Below are 18,570 nucleotides of genomic sequence, written 5' to 3'. Positions count from 1 at the left end.
ATATTTTATATGTCCTTTATTTAACTAGGGGCTAAAATTATGCCAATGGAATTTATTAATTCCTTGAGCCTAATTAAATATATACATTTATGTGGGTGTGTGTCAAATTGTGTTGTGTTCACCCCTCAATGCAGAGCAAATGTTGGTATTAACATTGATAGGGAGACTAGTCTTGTGAAAAAATAGTACATTTGAGGGAGAATAATTAGAGTGCGAATCAGTCTGTAAATAAGGAGAAACTTCCTCTGATCAAAAAGGTATCTCTGAAAAATTTAACCAATCCCCTGGTGTAATGAAAAACTGATGCAAAGAATAAAATAGAACTAGGTTAATAGAGATCTGCAAAGGGGCAAAAATGGATTGGTGCCTTTTCTTCATGCTTCATGATATGTAAAGAAGGGCTAAAAATGTAGATTTTTAAGAGTTTTTTTTAAATTGTTTTCCTGCTTGTGTTTTTAAGTTAAAGTTAGGAATGTCATGTCTGGTCTTCCCTGGTTTTGCTGGAGGATGTGTTAAACACCTCAAATGTGCATTGTGAGCTTTCTCTGCTCTTCGTTGAAGACTTGGGTAGGAGAGTCATATATTTAATAAAGACCTCAGAAAAGCTCAGGGAGTTGAATTAAATAATTGTTAGCCAAAACTGTGTTCTGTTTAGTTTTGCTAAGGTTACTAGGTCACTGTTGTCTCTTCTGTAGGCTGGGGAGTGCATCTATGGGTGTTGAAAATTCAGGGCTTGTAGGTGGAACAGGAAATTTCCTCCCAATGTTCTGGAGCTCAGAGCCATTTGCAATGCCTGTATAGATGCTACATGGCCAGATGAGAAGGAGGAACAGTGTTTGGAAGCTCTTTGATAAGTGTTGCTTAACAGCTGCAAGCCCTCTTCTAGGGTGACTTATATGGTCAAGTGGAGGTGTTTTTCAGTTCGGTCGCTTGCTCTGGAAATTCAGGCGATGCTGTATTCAGGATATTTTGGAGTACCTATTGCGCCTTCAGTCCTCTGGTATGTTGGTCAGCTCACTGAGGGTTCACTTGGCAGCTATTTTTGCTTTTCATCTGCCCACCCAAGGGAAGTCAGTTTTCTCAAACTCCATGGTGGTGAGGTTTTTAAGGAAAATCATTCATCTTCACCTGCATGTGGAAGAGCCTGTTCCCTTGTGAGACCTTCATACTGTCATGGCTGTCCTTATGAGTCCTCTGTTTGAGCCACCGGCAACCTGTTCTCTGTCCCTCCTGTGCCAGAAGACAGCATTTCTTGTAGTTGTAACGTCTGCAAGGAGAGTATGCAAGCTTCAGGCCTTAATGGCAGAGCCCCTGTGTACACAAAAAGAAAAGGAGGACTTGTGGCACCTTAGAGACTAACCAATTTATTAGAGCATAAGCTTTCGTGAGCTACAGCTCACTTCCTCAGATGCATATCGTGGAAACTGCAGCAGGCTTTATATATACACAGAGAATATGAAACAATACCTATTCCCACCCCACTGTCCTGCTGGTAATAGCTTATCTAAAGTGATTTCCAGCACAAATCCAGGTTTTCTCACCCTCCACCCCCCCACACAAATTCACTCTCCTGCTGGTGATAGCCCATCCAAAGTGACAACTCTTTACACAATGTGCATGACAATCAAGCTGGGCAGGACAGTGGGGTGGGAATAGGTATTGTTTCATATTCTCTGTGTATATATAAAGCCTGCTGCAGTTTCCACGATATGCATCTGAGGAAGTGAGCTGTAGCTCACGAAAGCTTATGCTCTAATAAATTGGTTAGTCTCTAAGGTGCCACAAGTCCTCCTTTTCTTTTTGCGAATACAGACTAACACGGCTGTTACTCTGAAACCTGTCATTATGCAAGGCCCTGTGTACACAGTTTTTCAAGGATAAAGTGACCCTATCGCCACATCCAATTTTTTTGTCAAAAGTGTTTTTGTGGTTTCACCTTAACCAAATGATTTATTTACGGATTTCCTTTCCTAAACTGCACTCCAATGTGGATGAACAACAATTTTACACATGAGAAATGAGACAAGGCTTGGCATTCTATCTGGAGAGACTGACTTTTCAATCACCTCATATGTTTGTCTCTTATGCGGATCGTATGAGGTGTCAGGCAGTCTCTGTAGAAATGATTTCCAGGTGGATAACTTTTTACATTACATCAGCATATGCAGTAGCTCAGATCATGCCTTCACAGAGGTGGCAAACTCATTTGATGAGAGCCCAAGCGATGTTGATAGTGTTCCTCAGTGATTAGTCATGCCTGACTAATCTAATTGACTTCTATGACGAGATAACTGGCTCTGTGGATGAGGGGAAAGCAGTAGATGTGTTGTTCCTTGACTTTAGCAAAGCTTTTGACACAGTCTTCCACAGTATTCTTGCCAGCAAGTTAAAGAAGTATGGGCTGGATGAATGGACTATAAGGTGGATAGAAAGCTGGCTAGATTGTCGGGCTCAACGGGTAGTGATCAATGGCTCCATGTCTAGTTGTCAGCCGGTATCAAGTGGAGTGCCCCAAGGGTTGGTCCTCGGGCCAGTTTTGTTCAATATCTTCATTAATGATCTGGAGGATGGTGTGGATTGCACCCTCAGCAAGTTTGCAGATGACACTAAACGGGGAGGAGAGGTAGATACGCTGGAGGGTAGGGAGAGGATACAGAGTGTCCTAGACAAATTGGAGGATTGGGCCAAAAGAAATCTGATGAGGTTCAACAAGGACAAGTGCAGGGTCCTGCACTTACGACGGAAGAATCCCATGCACCGCTACAGACTAGGGACCGAATGGCTTGGCAGCAGTTTTGCAGAAAAGGACCTAGGGGTTACAGTGGACAAGAAGCTGGATATGAGTCAACCGTGTGCCCTTGTTGCCAAGAAGGCCAATGGCATTTTAGGCTGTATAAGTAGGGGCATTGCCAGCAGATCGAGGGACGTGATCATTCCCCTCTATTGGACATTGGTGAGGCCTCATTTGGAGTACTGTGTCCAGTTTTGGGTCCCACGCTATAAGAAGGATGTAAAAAAATTGGAAAATGTCCAGCGGAGGGCAACAAAAATGATTAAGGGTCTGGAACACATGACTTATGAGGAGAGGCTGAGGGAACTGGGATTGTTTAGTCTGTGGAAGAGAAGAATGAGGGGGGATTTGATAGCTGCTTTCAACTACCTGAAAGGGGGCTCCAAAGAGGATGGATCTAGACTGTTCTCAGTGGTAGCAGATGACAGAACGAGAAGTAATGGTCTCAAGTTGCAGTGGGAGAGGTTTAGGTTGGATATTAGGAAAAACTTTTTCACTAGGAGGGTGGTGAAGCACTGGAATGCATTACCTAGGGAGGTGGTGGAATCTCCTTCCTTAGAAGTTTTTAAGGTCAGGCTTGACAAAGCCCTGGCTGGGATGATTTAGTTGGGGATTGGTCTTGCTTTGAGCAGGGGGTTACACTAGATGAACTCCTGAGGTCCCTTCCACCCTGATATTCTATGATATGTCAGTATTTGACATTTGAAGGGCTGTTGCCTGGTGTTCTGTACGTGTTTTTTACCAGACACTATGTGATTACCATGGTGTCAAGGTCAGATGCAAACTTTGGGAAGCCTGTCTTGCAGTCATTCTTTAGTAGACTCTGAGCCCCTCCTCCTACAAGTTCTGCTTGTGAGTCACCTGAATGGAATACGTGTCTGCTGGCACTTAAAGAAGAAAAGATAGTTACTTGCCTTTATTGCAACTATTGTTCTTTGAGATGTAGGTGCAGATGTGTATTCCATGATCCATCCTTTGTCATCTCTGCATCGGAGTCTCTATTCTTGATGTTCGATGTGACGTTCGATGTGAAGGGCAATGCTGCTCTTAAATAGCCAGGAGAGAATTAGAGCCACAGGGCATGACCACAGCCCCTCTGGGTACTGGGGAAGAAAATTCTCTGCTTCGGTGCACTGGGCATGCACATGCCTGTGTGGAATACGCATTTGCACCCACATCTCGAAGAACAACCGTTATAGTACAGGTAAATAACCACCTTTTTCTCTCTTTCCTCCCCATATTCTGTTTCTCAGCAATGGGCTGAGTGGTCTTTTTTTCTTTCCCTTTTGGTTTTGTCTTCCCTTTTTGAGCATTGGCAGCAAGTGATGTAGTTTAACTAATTCACTACTACTTTGTGTACCTGACAAAAAACATTTCCAGTGCTGTTCCATGTACTATGTATGGCCCTGTTGAAAATTGATGTTAGTTACATTAGAACATTGCCCAGTGGTTTAATACAGTGCTAAATCTATAAAATTAACAGAGTATCAACTAGCAAGGCCATCTGATGCAAACAGGAGGGAGCTGCTACTTGGAAGCCTTGCCAGACCTGGGCATCCCATGAAAAAGTTTTTCTGGGGTGAGTCTTGACCTAACATTCTAAGACTTTAACAAATATGTGTAATACAGAAAAACTGATGTCTTAACAATATGAGATTCTTTAGTATTTCACCAAACTCTGGTGCTAGCTGAAATACGGGAAAGCAATTCTGCATTTTGAATACTGTAAACTTCAGGATAAAAAGTGCTACATGAATTGAAGATATTTTCAACTCCAGCCTTGCTATTTGCCTCATACCCATTCATGGTAACTTATGGTTAGTGTCATCTAGGGCAGCTGTGGTTCATGTAGCCTCCCTTATCCTTATGTCTTATCCATTATAAATCTTGAAAAATAGTATTTGCATCTTGGATGTAAAAGACAAGGTCACTGTGGGCTCACAAGGAAGGTTTTTCAAAGCAGTTGGTTCAGCCTCAGAGCTGTAACAGCAGCTGAGTGACAGCTTCACAGCCATTGTACAGCCTTGTGAGTAGGGGTGGGTTGAAGAGAGAATTCACTTTCCTCCTTTCGCACAATATAGTCCCTGTAAAACCAAACCCCATATGTGCTACTGTGCATTAATTAGAAGGTAGAACCAGCCTTAGATCCTGTCAACTTGCAGTCTAGTCTTTAAAAAAAAAACAAGTTTTAGGTGCTACACCTACTTCTGAATCTCTCCTGACATTTTTTGTGGTTTATAGTAAAATTTTCCTTTAATCATGTTTTTCTCTCCCATGTTATGAAAGACTCATACAAACAGGGTAAACAGTGAAATTGGCTATGCACAAGGGTCTGTGTAGTGCACAAAATGAATAAACTGCAAAATACAGAAAAATATATTGTCTCTAATCTTTGTTACAGTACTCTTAAGAGTTTCTTATAACAATAGGAGGTTAAAAACTTCAGAGAAGAGTAATTTTTAAAATTGCTGTCCCTGGAACTCTGAATTTCCTGGCAGTCATTGTATTTAACCACAATATTAATATTAGTTTAAACTTTTTTTCCTTTGTATGTATTTTATCTCAGTATTTGTTCATGTATTCATGGCCTGAACATTCTGTGCTCCATCATGCATTCCTTGCGCATCCAAAACTGTGAAATTCTTGTGCATAAGGATTTCAAGATTAGATTCTGAGATTAGATCTTGTGATTAGAAAAGCACTAGTAATGTGAGGCCAAATAGCTACTTTTTTAACATTTACAGGTAATGCAGAGACACTAAAGCATGAACCTAAAAAGAGTAATACAGATATCTACACCAGACTGAGGGATTTTTGGCAGCACTATTACTCTGCTCACTATATGAACTTAGTTGTCCAGTCTAAAGGTAACATCATTTGTTGCTTAAATACAAATTCTTACATACTGCTTTAAAGTAGAGGACTGTTTCAGCTCAGAACTTACACTTTGCTGCTCATTAGGTAACAATGATTCTACTGTAGTCACCTGTATTCGTTTATAAACCCATAGAAAATGCCAGTGCTTAGCTTTTTTTCTATTTAAATTCCTTGGTAATGGTGATTGAGATCTAAGCATCAAGACTGAAATACCTGATCTCCTGGGAACCACACATTTGAATCCCAACAGGACTGTCTCAGCTCTTTTTGTGGTCCATTCACTGATTTCAAAATAGTTTACTATTTGTGGGTCTTTTGGTGAGACCTTAATACAGAGAAGTTGTCTTCTCTGTGTGGATATTAGTGGTCCCATGATTATTTTTTTAAATTGGAGTATAGACTTGTCCATGGCCAAAACTCTTGCCTGCGGACAGCTCTGGAATGTACTGTACAGAAATGGATTCATGCTTTTGGTTCCTTTGGGCTGAAAGACACAATAAATGTGACTCCCTAGGAGGTCTTGGGCAAGTTGCTTAATCTCTGTATTTCTCAGTTTCTCATCTGTAAAATGGGGGATGATAATGCACTCTGTCATGTCTATTTACATTGTAAGCTCTTCAGGGCATGGATTGTTTTGTACTCTATATGTAGAGAGTACTTAGCATAATTACTCATTGCACCAAAAAATTCAAAATTCTGCATACTTTGTCAAAATAATGCAATATAATCACACCGGTTTCAATGGTTTTGGTAATTTATTTAAACTACAATACAGAAAAAAGTCACAACAACTATTCAGCATTTCCTAAACACATGAAAGTTAAGTTACAAGCACTTGGTAACTAATACTCTGCATTGCAGTTATAATCCTGGATTTTCATTTAAATTACATTACAGAATACTAAACAGCAATAAAAAAAAAGTAGAATGTTATTTTAAATTGCTCAGACTTTCACACATGAAAGTCATACAGTTTTGCTAATCATTGTCCTGGACCTGGCTGGGTACTTTGGGAAGTACTTGGTTCTGATTGTCCTGACATTTTATTGACTGCTTGGTAAATGTTTTATTTGCTCTCAAAGTCTTTTTGAAATGGATAAGTAAAATAAATCCTGAGCTGTAATCTAACCCCATTGTGCCACTTTGGCACAGGAAAAAATTGAGAAAGCACATAGATCTTCCTAGCTTAGGATTCCCTCACTGTCATTTATAATAAGGCTCCTTTACATCGCTTTGGCAATGTAAGGGCCTTAAAACTTTCACAGGTTTTATGCTCCTGGGGGAATTGACTGAGAACGGGAACAGTTAACTAACAATAGGAACTTTAACAATGTTACTATGTAGGCAGGCTGCTACATTTCTGCCTCAGAGAAGGAGATCAATTAACCATCAACAGCAATGTTAACAACCTTACTACACTGAGGCTGCTACATCTGTGCCTCAGAGAATGAGATCAATTAACTCAGGCAAGCTGCTACATTTCTGCCTCTAGCCTTTCTTGGGCATAATAAAAATCCTTACCCTTCCATGCCAGCAAGTTGTAGTTGCAAGAGAGAGGGACAGTCTCTTTCTCTAGTTTGTTGGCCCAGTCCTGACTCTCCTTCCCTCTCCCCTCACAGTGATCAACCATGCAGGTACACATGCCCAGCTCCCTTCTCCCTCTCTGAAGCTGCTCCAGGCACACTGGAACAGACTCACTGCCTGGGCTGTTGGGGAGGAGGCGTGTGTTCCCCGGCAGATTTATTTTACGTTTTTCTGCGCAGGGGCCACAGAATTCTGTCAGGAGTACATAATGGTGCCCCAGTTTTGGTTAGGGGATCTTGATGCTACCATAATTGTAACGGATACTATATTTCGGTGCATTGCCTGAATATTTGCAAATATATTTGGGTAATAATTGCAAAAAGCAGGACTGTGTGAACAGAAGTTCTGCAACTATGGCCAGTCATTGGGAAGAAATGCATAGAAGTCAGTAATCACACAGCTTATTTTCATAGTCCCATATCTGTTGAAGAAAATATTATTTTCTTTTTGATTTACATAATCACTATAGCTATGCTACAGGAACCACTAATGTATTAGCTGCGATGCAGAACTCTTGGTACCGACACTTTCTCTTATTCAAAATTTTTGTCAGTTGTTAACATTTAAGTATTGTATTCCTTCCTTTATAAGGAAAAAATGCTCCCCATTTGACACTCTATAACATGTGTGACCATAGGCACCACTGTATTCAGACCCTACACACTGCTGCAATGATATTTGTACAAAGTATGTCTTGTGGGATATCATGTAAAAGCTAATAACATGCTGGCTATGAATATCAGTGTAAAGTGCATGTGTTAACCTTATATGTGAAGCTATGAATTCCCTCTGTGTGATGTCACTAGAACATGTTTAAGACAAGACAGCTTAACCTAGGCAAAGATGATAAACAGGTCTGCTCTAGACAAAGCAATGTGGGTTTATCTCTTTGTTCAAGTTGGTTTCTCTCACCCCCAGTCTCCTTTCCAGCTTTTTACTGGCTAGTCTGTCTAGGACTCATCACAGAGCTCAAATTGCTTGGTTTCTTTGTCTCCTTACGATGAAGGATAAAGACGGAGTCTTTCTCTGTTCCTTATATTCCCAAAGGGATGTCTTTGTCTTACAAGTGAGGAAGGCCTCCTGGGGATTCAAACTCCTGTCTCTCTTTGGGGTGCAAGAGCTATGTTAATTCTCTGTCTCTCAAGTCCAGACTCAGGATAACCCTGGCTGGTTTAGCTCAATATCTTTGTTTACTGCTAATATGTAAATTGAGGTAAACTCACATTCCTTTGTCTAGGACAGACCAGTTTATCACCTTTACCTAAGCTAGACTGTCTTATCTTAAGCATATTTTAATAGCATCATAAAGAGGGAATAACTTGAAATATAAGGTTAACATGTTCATTTTACGATGATATTTATAGCCAGCGTGTTACTAGTTTTTGTATGATACCTCACAAGTTATATTTTGTACAAATAATATTGCAGTAGGGTGTAAATTCAGTAATGCCTAGGGTCACCATATGCTGCTCAGGTGCACAACTGTGCCAGATGTACCCCTTTTGGAGACCACTTCATTATTTATACTGTGCTTGAGAAGGTTGAGTGGATCTGCTATACTATAAGGATCTAGCAAATCATAAAGCCATGGGTGCCACCTAATCTCTCAGTTGTAGTTCTAATGGACACATATGACCATCATCAAAGCATAATCCAAAAACAGGTATCTATGGGATTTGGTAAAATTGGGGAAATCAGCCTAACAGTCTTTGAAGTTTACCCTCTGGGTCTATCTAGCATTACTGAATACTGATTTGCGGGCTCTGAGTCTGTTTAGTCTGGGTCCCTCAAGCTAATTTGGATTAATGGTGGAAGATTTTTCAGCCTGCCTTTTCCTGAAAACTTGGCTCCATGCTTGTCAGTGAGTTACATTTCTAGCTTTTTTCTTTTTTTCTTTCCTTACTAGAAACTTTGGATACTTTGGAGAAGTGGGTGAAGGAACTCTTTTCACAGATTCCAAATAAGTAAGATACTTTACTGATGCAAAAAGAATCTGATGTGTGGTGCTGGCCTTGATGTTAGAGGCTGATTGATGTCTGCTACACCTATGCTTGTGCCTCCTTTGTTGGGTGGAGAATTATAGTCTGCATTTGAGGTGTACTAAATGTTATGACTTCGCTTTGTGTAAAAGATAATTAGTACAAAATACAAATTGAGAGAGTAGTTTGTAGTGTTTTATATGGCTGTAACAGATTTTAAATGTGGGGTTTCAAAGTAATTCAATGCAATACTATCCATTGAAGTGTGCTGTCTAAGATTTGGACACTTGATGCAAATTTTGTTGTATCTGATAATTGTTGGGATCCTAAGATGTGTCCCCTTAATTCAAAATATAATTATATATGACACAAAATGTTTCAGTTTGTGCCCAGAAATGACTCTCATTATTCCCTCATCTCATAGCTAGTATTTTGGTGTGTTTGCTGTGATGTAATATCATAGTTAACGCTACATTTATGTCATGGAAGTCACGGAATCTGTGACTTCCAGAGATCTCCCTGACATTTTCTGCTTCAGCCCCTAGGACCAGGGACTGGAGCTGGCAGTCAGAGGGGCCCCAGCAGGTTCCAGCGACAGGTGACAGCTTCCTCAGGTTCCCCCTGCAGGGTTCTAGTGATAGGCGACAGCCTCGTGCTTGGGGATGGAAGAACCCCAGAGCTCCCAGCCACCATGGTGGTGGGGGAAACCATGGAGCCGCAGCAGCAGAAGTCACAGACAGGTCACGGCTTCCGTGAATTTTTGTTTATTGCCCGTGACATGTCTGTGACTTTTACTAAAAATAACCATGACAAAATCTTAGCCTTAATCATAGTCAAGTGATTGGCTAACAAACACTTCTTGAAACTGCACATCCCTGCTTACAAGACCATGGTTATTTAAAAATGGATAAGGAAACAAAAGTGTGTCCTGTTAGCTTTTCCATTAGAAACATAAGAGGGTGAAAAATCCAAGGATGCTGTCACAGCCCACAAGGCTCTCAGGCGTGTGTGTATGGAGGGTCTGTGTATGTGTTTTAGTGATTCTTATCTACTTACCATAATTCTGAGTCTCCACTTTCCCCATAGAGTAATCTTGCAGCCACTTTTATATGTTACCATTGGTTCCCCTTTCTCCTTGGGAAGTCAGTGAAGCTGCATTAACTCCTTTTCCCCAGAACGTGGGTAATGCTTGAGGCTGACTGACTGGCAAATGTAATGTTCTGTACTAACCGTAAAAGGGCTAAGTATTGTGGTACAGACCAAATATTTCTCCTAGTTTATTTCAGCACACGTATTAAGATACCATTCATCACTCGTGTATTGGATGGTCTTGTGGCAGCACAGTGGCATCAGATTGTCCATAATTCCACTTCCCTTTATTTTAAAATAAATCACCTTGTGCTTGCTTTTCCTCCTATTATAAAGTATTACACTTTATTGTCTTTTACAGTTTATTGGTGTTGTGCAGGAAACATGCTACAGATGCACAACTATTTTGTTCTCTTCACAGGCATAAATCTGGAAGGCATTTTATTCTGCTAATGCATTTCTGTGCAAGCAAATCTACAAAGGCATTTGATTGGGGCCTCTCCCAGAGGCAAGGTGCAAATCTTTGTGTGACCTTACTCACACTCCTGAAAATGACATGGCACAGATTTTTGGAGGTTCAGTGCCACAAGTAGAGGGAACTGGAGGAATAGATGCTATGCCCATAACTAGAGTGTGTGTTTGTGGAGGTGGTCAGGGAAATAGTGGCTGTTAAGTTTTCTATTAATCAGGATGGAGTGGATCTTGTGATGTGACACTGAATTAGGGCACATCAAAAGAGGAAATATTCTGGTTCCATTAAAAGATCAGGTTTTTATCATTTCAGAACTATGGGCACAGAGCATCTTATACTCTCCCCTTTGTTGTCCTGTATCATGAACAATAAACATCATGCTATAATTTTCTTTTTGTTTTTGAAGTGGTTTATCCAAACCGAACTTTGGCCATCTGACACAGCCTTTTGACACACCTGAATTTTACAAGCTTTACAGAGGCAAGTGACCTTGGTGTCTTCTGTGTTAAGTGTTCTGAATATGTATTAAATATACCACTGCGTAGATTCTTATTTCTTTGGGTTTTAGAATGGTTGATTTACCATCATTGAATTAATATATGTAGTTTTTTGAATCTTCCCCACCCTTTCTACAGCAAGTAAAATCTCTTGCCCGTTGTAGTATTAAAGAGACAGGAATAATCATGCATTTGCATTACAATTTATAAATTTCTTCCTGTTCAGTTGTTCCAATCAGAAATGTTCATTCACTGAGCATTGCCTGGGGACTACCACCACAGGAGAGACATTACAGGTAAGATGGCACTACATCTTTTTGATGTCACACTCTGGGTATAGATGAGTATTTATAAAGAATCAAATAACCAAGACTTTCTCTCCTGTTAAATTCAGCAAGAAAGAATCATTCCATGAAATGAAAACATTTTGTGATCTTTGATTTTTGGAATAGCATAGTGTGAATGGAATATGGAGCTGTATGGAATATGAGTGACCATTTATTATAACATGCATACGAATATTAAAAAATTGCAATGAATCATACAAGATTTGACATGTAAAGTATCAGTAGAAAAATTATGATTTGCTAAGTATGATGATCTTGTTTATATGTATGTATCATCTTTGTATCCTAAGATTTTATATATATATGCGCAATATATCTGCATCTGAAACCTGCGCTCTGTTTCTGGGTGACATCCCCAGACAGACTGGCATCAGCACTATGTAGCCTGTTTGATGGCCCATCAAGAGCAATCAGCTGTAGAATGAACCCACTGAGAGAAGCCAGGGGCTACACTCATGGAGGTCGTGGAAGTTACAGATTCCGTGACTTTCTGTGACGTCCGTGACTTCTGCAGCAGCGCCGTGCGGCTGGCCCAGGAGCCGCCTGAGCAGCTCGGGCAGCCCCCGGGAAAGACTCACTGGCTGCTGCTGGGGCAGTCTCTGGGCCCACCCGCCCACCAGCAGCAGGTGTTGGGGGGGCGGCCTCGGGGTTGGAGCTGGTGCTTACCTGCGGGGGGCTCCTCTCCCTCTGCTCCTAGCTCCACTTGCTGCCTCTGCCCGCAGGTACCACCCTGACAGATCCCATTGACTACGGTTCCCAATCAATGGGAGCTGCAGAACCGGGGCTTGGGGCAGAGCGAAAGTAGCACATGGAACTAGGAGCTGGGGCCGCTGCTTCCCAGGAGCTGGTTAGGGAATCTGCCTCAGCCCCACCAACCCCCAGCACCTGCGTCGGCTCCCCGGGCCGCAATTCCCCTCCCGCACCCAGAGCACCTGCGTCCCCCTCCCCAGCACCCACGGCACCCCCTGGGCTGTGACTTGCCCCCGAACACCCGCAGCCCCCTCCGCAGCACCTGCAGTGCCCCCGAGTTCCTCCTACCCCCAGTTTTAGTCATGGGTATTTTTAGTAAAAGTCATGGACAGGTCACGGGGCCCATGCATTTTTGTTTACTGCCTGTGACCTATCCATGACTTTTACTGAAAATACCCATGGCTAAAACTTAGCCTTACTTATGAGTCAGCAGGACATATAGGGATGTGCTTGTGGACAGGGGACTCCAAGAGCTTTTCCATGCCCATGTGCTGTGAGCTTGTGTTTGGGACAAAGGATGTACAAGTCACATGGCAAAGAATATAAAAAGGCAGCTACACTTTCTCCATTTTATCTTCAGTTCTGCTTCTCACCTCTGGAGTAACTTCTCTACAAACTGAAGCTTTGAACAAAGGACTGAATGACCCATCCAAGCTTTGGGTGTGTTCCAGAGCAATTTAACATGCCAGCAAACCCACCAATGCTGCTAAGAATCTGATGCATAACATATGAGTTCAGAGTCCATATCTGTTTGCTTTGACCATTTAACAACTTCTTTGCTTTGCTTTGCTTTTACAGTAAATCTTTAGTTTTAGATACTAAAGGATTGGCTTCCAGCATAGTATTTTGGGTAAGATTCAAACTAATATTGATCTGGTAATGTGGCTAGCTTTTTGGGGATCAGAAGAACATTTTGTATGGTGAATAGAGTTTTAAAGAACTTCTCACTTTACTGGACCTATTTGCTGATTGGGAGCCAGAGACTGGGATGCAATAAAGGGGCTCGGTGATTTCTTCCCCTCCCTCCTCCAAGCTTCTTGATATCCAGTGTGGGGGATCAGGAGCATGGTTTGTGGCTGGTTGGGGAATCTAACCTACAGTGTTTACCACCATTTTTGGAGAGACTGTTCTCCTTTTTGCAGCCTGCCCATACCTGGTATTTTCAGTGTGGGCTACCTCAGGCACCTTGGGTCACACATGGTAAATTGTTAACAGTTTTAGGAGTAACAGACATACTATCTTCTTTCTATTGATGCTCTTCATTTTACAGGCTGTTAGCTAGAACTTGTGGTTTGCAGGATCTTGTGCTGTGGCGTGACAAGACTTCTTTGAATAGGTTCTCTTTGATACTACATGCTTTTTAAGGCTTGCTTTTCATACTCCTACTCTTTGCAATTCATTGTTCAAAAGTTAATTTTCTGATATACAGCACTTATAAATCCATGTTGTACTTTTGATATTGCTGTGGTAACGAGTGGAAAGGTATGCAATAAAGTCTGGTTTCTTCAGAGTCAAACTGTAGATGTGTTGAATGTAATATCTGTTTATAATATGTTTGCAGCTATATTACTTTAGTCTTTGATCCAATCAACTTTTATAAACAAATTGGGCCTGGTCTGTCCCTGGACAGAAGACCTCCAAAGAAAGCCTAGTAGCCCATGAAGTTGTGTTGGTGATACACTGAGTAACACAATTCTCTCAGATTCTGTTCTTAACTCCATTATTACTGGGCATTTCCTTTTGAATCAGTGGTAGGAGGCACAAAGTTGCTGGAGGTGATGTCTTTGTAGTGAGACTTACAATAAAACCTCAGAGTTACAGACATCTTGGGAATGGAACTTGTAACTCTGAAATGTTCGTAACTCTGGTTGTTCTTTCAAAAGTTTACAGCTGAACGTTGGCTTAATGCAGCTTTGGAACTTCACTATGCAGAAGAAAAATGCCTTCCCTTTATTTTTTAGTAGTGTACCTTTAACACAGAACTGTACTGTATTTGCTATTTTTTGTGTGTCTCTGCTGCTGCCTGATTGTGTACTTCCAGTTTCAAATGAGGTTGACTGGTCAGTTTGTAACTCTGAGCTTCTACTGTAAAACAAAGGTCATGACTATCTGTGTTTGTTCAAATGTTGTGGCATTTTCAGCCAAAGTATAGTTGTTAACTTCAGCAGCCTGGCTAACTTTCAGATCAGTAACGGTATTCTACCTATCTAAATTCCTTTGTATTTTCAAAGGATACAATCTCTTTTTCATAGCATTGCTGTTTAAAGGTGACACTTCAGTAGTGGGTGAATGGGCAGTGAATTTATAATTGTTTGTCTAGTGATTTGGAATCTTTGGATGAAAGATGTTATCTAAATATCTGTATTTTGATTTGCTAATTATTAATCTATATTAGAGTTTTACATTTTGGAGTTTTACATTTCTTTAACTCTTTTTAGGGTGAAGCCACTTCACTATATCTCCTGGCTGGTAGGACATGAAGGCAAAGGCAGTGTTCTTTCCTTTCTTTGGAAAAAGTATGTATTTCTTTAAATGTGAGACTTTAATATTGTGTGCATTGAAATAAAGAGTGAAGGCGGAAATATTTCCTCAAAAATTTAAAAATGTGATCTACAAAGCTTGAGACAAACTCAGTGATTCTCTTTAAAACCTGTAGTAGTCATGTGACTTAAGCAATGCAAAATACTCTGAAAATGTACCCGGTGATGTCTTTAGTTCTAATACAAGAAATTCAACTACAAGAGAATCTCCAGAGCAACACTGAAAGCACTTTAGCTGAAAACTTGCATTTTCAAAAATATTTTGGTTCACACTGAATAAATCCAAAAAAGGTGTATGCCCTGCATTTTTGAATTTCAGTGCTTTGTGTTCTTGTAGAAAGCTATATTCTTCCTTTTTGCTTTAGATTAATTTTTAAATTCCTTAAAGTGGCCTCCATTAGGCAGGTCCGAAATAAGCTTGAACAATGATGCTGTGATTATAATTAGACTTCAAGAAGGTTTTTAACTGGAGTAATTAATAGTGGGTATAACTCTTCAATAGATTTTGGGCTCTTGCGTTATATGGGGGAAATGGTGAGACAGGATTTGAACAGAACTCCACCTACTCTATATTCAGCATTTCTGTGACATTGACTGATGAAGGTTACAAGCACTTCTATGAGGTAAAATCCCATTGTAGATTGGATTTCTTACCATTGTGCTATGTCCAAAAGTTAAAGAAAGTTCATCAGTTTGTCCTTCGGTCTTCAGGTTGCGCATGTTGTGTTCCAGTATCTGAAAATGTTGCAGAAAAGAGGGCCAGATAAAAGGTAACTTGGTTTGAATCAAGTGATCATGACGCCAGAAATCACTGGGGTTTTCCCTCTTTTCCATCCTTTTCTGCATTATAGTGTGCTTTTTCTTTTTGGATAAGCAGATATTAGAACAGATGCAATGAGAAAATGGTGGAAAATGACATTGTTTTTTAAAAAAAAAAAAAAAAGGAAGAATTAGTTGTAGGTCACCATAAAAACGCAGTGTGACAAACAGAAGGAAAATGGTAACTGTCACCAACTGGGGTTTGCCAACCACACTCACATCTATGAATCATATGTTGCAAAGAAAGTAACTACAGGGTTAACAAAAAACTAGGGCTGTTGATTAATTGCAGTTAACTCACACAATTAACTAAAAAAAATTAATCATGATTAATCGCACTTTTAATCTCACTGTTAAACAATAGAATGACAATTGAAATTTATTAAATATTTTTGGATGTTTTTCTACTTTTTCAAATATATTGATTTCAATTACAACACAGAATACAAAGTGTACAGTGCTCATTTTATATTTTTATTACAAATATTTGCACTGTAAAAATGATAAACCAAAGAAACAGTATTTTTCAATTCACAAGTACTGTAGTACAGTCTCTTTATCGTGAAAGTGCAACTTACAAATATAGATTTATTTATTTATTTATGGTTACATAACTGCACTCAAAAACAAAACAATGCAAAACTTTAGAGCTTACAAGTTCACAAAGTCCTACTTCTCGTTCAGCCAATCGCTAAGGCAAACAAGTTTGTTTACATTTATGGGAGATAATGCTGCCCACTTCTTATTTACACTGTCACCAGAAAGTGAGAACAGGCTTTCGCATGGGACTTTTGTAGCCAGCATTACAAGGTATTTGCGTGACAGATATGCTAAACATTCATATGCCACTTCATGTTTCGGCCACCGTTCCAGAGGACATGCTTCCCTGCTGATGATGCTTGTTAAAAAAAAAAATGTTAATTAAATTTGTGACTGAACTCCTTGGGGGAGAATTGTATATCTCCATCTCTATTTTACCCGCATTCTGACATATATTTCATGTTATAGGAGTCTCGGATGATGACTCAGCACATGTTCATTTTAAGAACACTTTCGCTGCAGTTTTGACAAAATGCAAAGAAGGTACCAATGTGAGATTTCTAAAGCTAGCTACAGCACTCAACCCAAGGTTTAAGAATCTGAAGTGCCTTCCAAAATCTGAGGGATGAGCATGCTTTCTGAAGTTTTAAAAGAACAACACTCTGATGCGGAAACTACAGAATCCGAACCACCAAAAAAGAAAATCAACCCTCTGCTGGTGGCATCTGTTGTTGAGCAGAACCTGTCATCAGCTCTGAAATGGTGGTTAGAGCATGAAAGGACATATGAATCTTTAGTGCATCTGGCATATAAATATCTTGTGACACCAGCTACAACAGTGCCATGAGAACACCTCTTCTCACTTTCAGGTGAAAGTGTGAACAAGAAGCAGGCAGCATTATCTCCTGCACATGTAAACAAACTTGCTTGTCTTAGCGATTGGCTGAACAAGAAATAGAACTGAATGGACTTGTAGGATCTAAAGTTTTACATTGTTTTGTTTTTGAATGCAGTCATTTTTTGTCCATAATTCTACATTTGTAAGTTCAACTTTCATGATAAAGAGATTGCACTATGATACTTGTATTAGGTGAATTGAAAAATACAATTTCTTTTGTTTTTTACAGTGCAAATACTTGTAATCAAAAATAAATATAAAGTGAGCACAGTACACTGTATTCTGTGTTATAATTTAAATAAATATATTTGAAAATGTAGAAAACATCCAAAAATATTTAAATAAATGGTATTCTGTTGTTGGTTAACAGTGTGGTTAATCACAATTAATTTTTTTCATTGCTTGACAGCCCTACAAAAAACACAACCTTAAATATTGTTACCGTACTTCATTTTCATGTGTCTGACCTAAGTACTTAATATATGCAGTGTCGTTGTAGCTGTGTTGGTTCCAGGATATTGGAGAGAGAAAGGTGGGTGAGGTAATATCTGTTACTGGACCAACTTCTGTTGGTGAGAGAGATGAGCTTTTGAGCCAGACAGAACTTTTCTTCACATCCGGGAAAGGTACTCCCAGGCTGTGATGAAAGGGCTACTTTTCTATGGTTATGCAAGCACTGCTGGATAACCAGGGATGTTTCACTGAGCTCGTCAGAGAAGGTGCATGATGCTTGCACCTTTAAGAACACATGACTATTCAGGAAGGTGCAAGCAGGGTTGTCTTTTTCCCCAGACGGTGGATTACTATTGGCAATGTTGACATGCCAATAGTGATCTTGGCTCATGAAGCTGTACAGTGGCCTCCTTGACAACTTCAAGGAAAGATTCAGCTACTGGCTCAGCAGGTACAGAATGACAGCTGTGTGTGCTTTTGGCAGATTAAAGGGACACTGGTGGTGCTTCCTCACTAGATTACATCTCAGTGAGAAAAATATCCCAATGGTTATAGTTTCCTTTTGTGTCCTGCATAATAATTGTGAGGTGGTAGGTGAAAAGTTGCCACTGAGGTGGAGGGTGGAGGTAGAATGGCTGTCTGCTGACTTTGAACAGCCAGACAGAAGGGCCATTAGAAAAGCTCAATGTGAAGATATGTGGCTGAGAGAGGTCTTGAAAGAGCCTTAATGGTCAGCCACTTAATGTGCTCTACCTAGCCTTGAAATTTTGGGAGTGTTAGGAATTGTGTAATGCTTGCTGTGAATTTATGAATATCACACTTTAAATGGACCTATTAATTATGCTGTGCTTATTGTACATTTATAATATTACACATTGTTTTTAATTGAACCTAGGAGTTCTGTGATCCTGTTCTATTACAATTAGAATTGTCC

At 40.1% G+C, this 18,570-nt stretch overlaps 1 protein-coding gene across 1 annotated transcript in view; it reads left to right on the top strand.

Moving 5' to 3' along the window:
* The window catches only part of LOC311525251 (nardilysin-like), a gene marked incomplete at its 3' end in the record, with an annotated part of 85,970 nt that overhangs the window by 21,550 nt on the left and 45,850 nt on the right, over window positions 1-18,570 (top strand). Inside the window, exons 6-13 of the mRNA XM_084637204.1 lie at window positions 4,275-4,370; window positions 5,536-5,658; window positions 9,159-9,216; window positions 11,199-11,272; window positions 11,516-11,585; window positions 14,825-14,902; window positions 15,429-15,549; window positions 15,638-15,696. Coding sequence (XP_084493330.1) covers window positions 4,275-4,370; window positions 5,536-5,658; window positions 9,159-9,216; window positions 11,199-11,272; window positions 11,516-11,585; window positions 14,825-14,902; window positions 15,429-15,549; window positions 15,638-15,696 — 679 coding nt within the window. The remainder of the gene's footprint in view (window positions 1-4,274; window positions 4,371-5,535; window positions 5,659-9,158; window positions 9,217-11,198; window positions 11,273-11,515; window positions 11,586-14,824; window positions 14,903-15,428; window positions 15,550-15,637; window positions 15,697-18,570) is intronic.

Source organism: Lepidochelys olivacea (assembly GCF_965140295.1).
Source record: "Lepidochelys olivacea isolate rLepOli2 genome assembly, chromosome: 8".
NCBI classification, from domain to species: Eukaryota; Metazoa; Chordata; order Testudines; family Cheloniidae; genus Lepidochelys; species Lepidochelys olivacea.
This window is presented reverse-complemented; position numbering and strand designations above follow the sequence as displayed.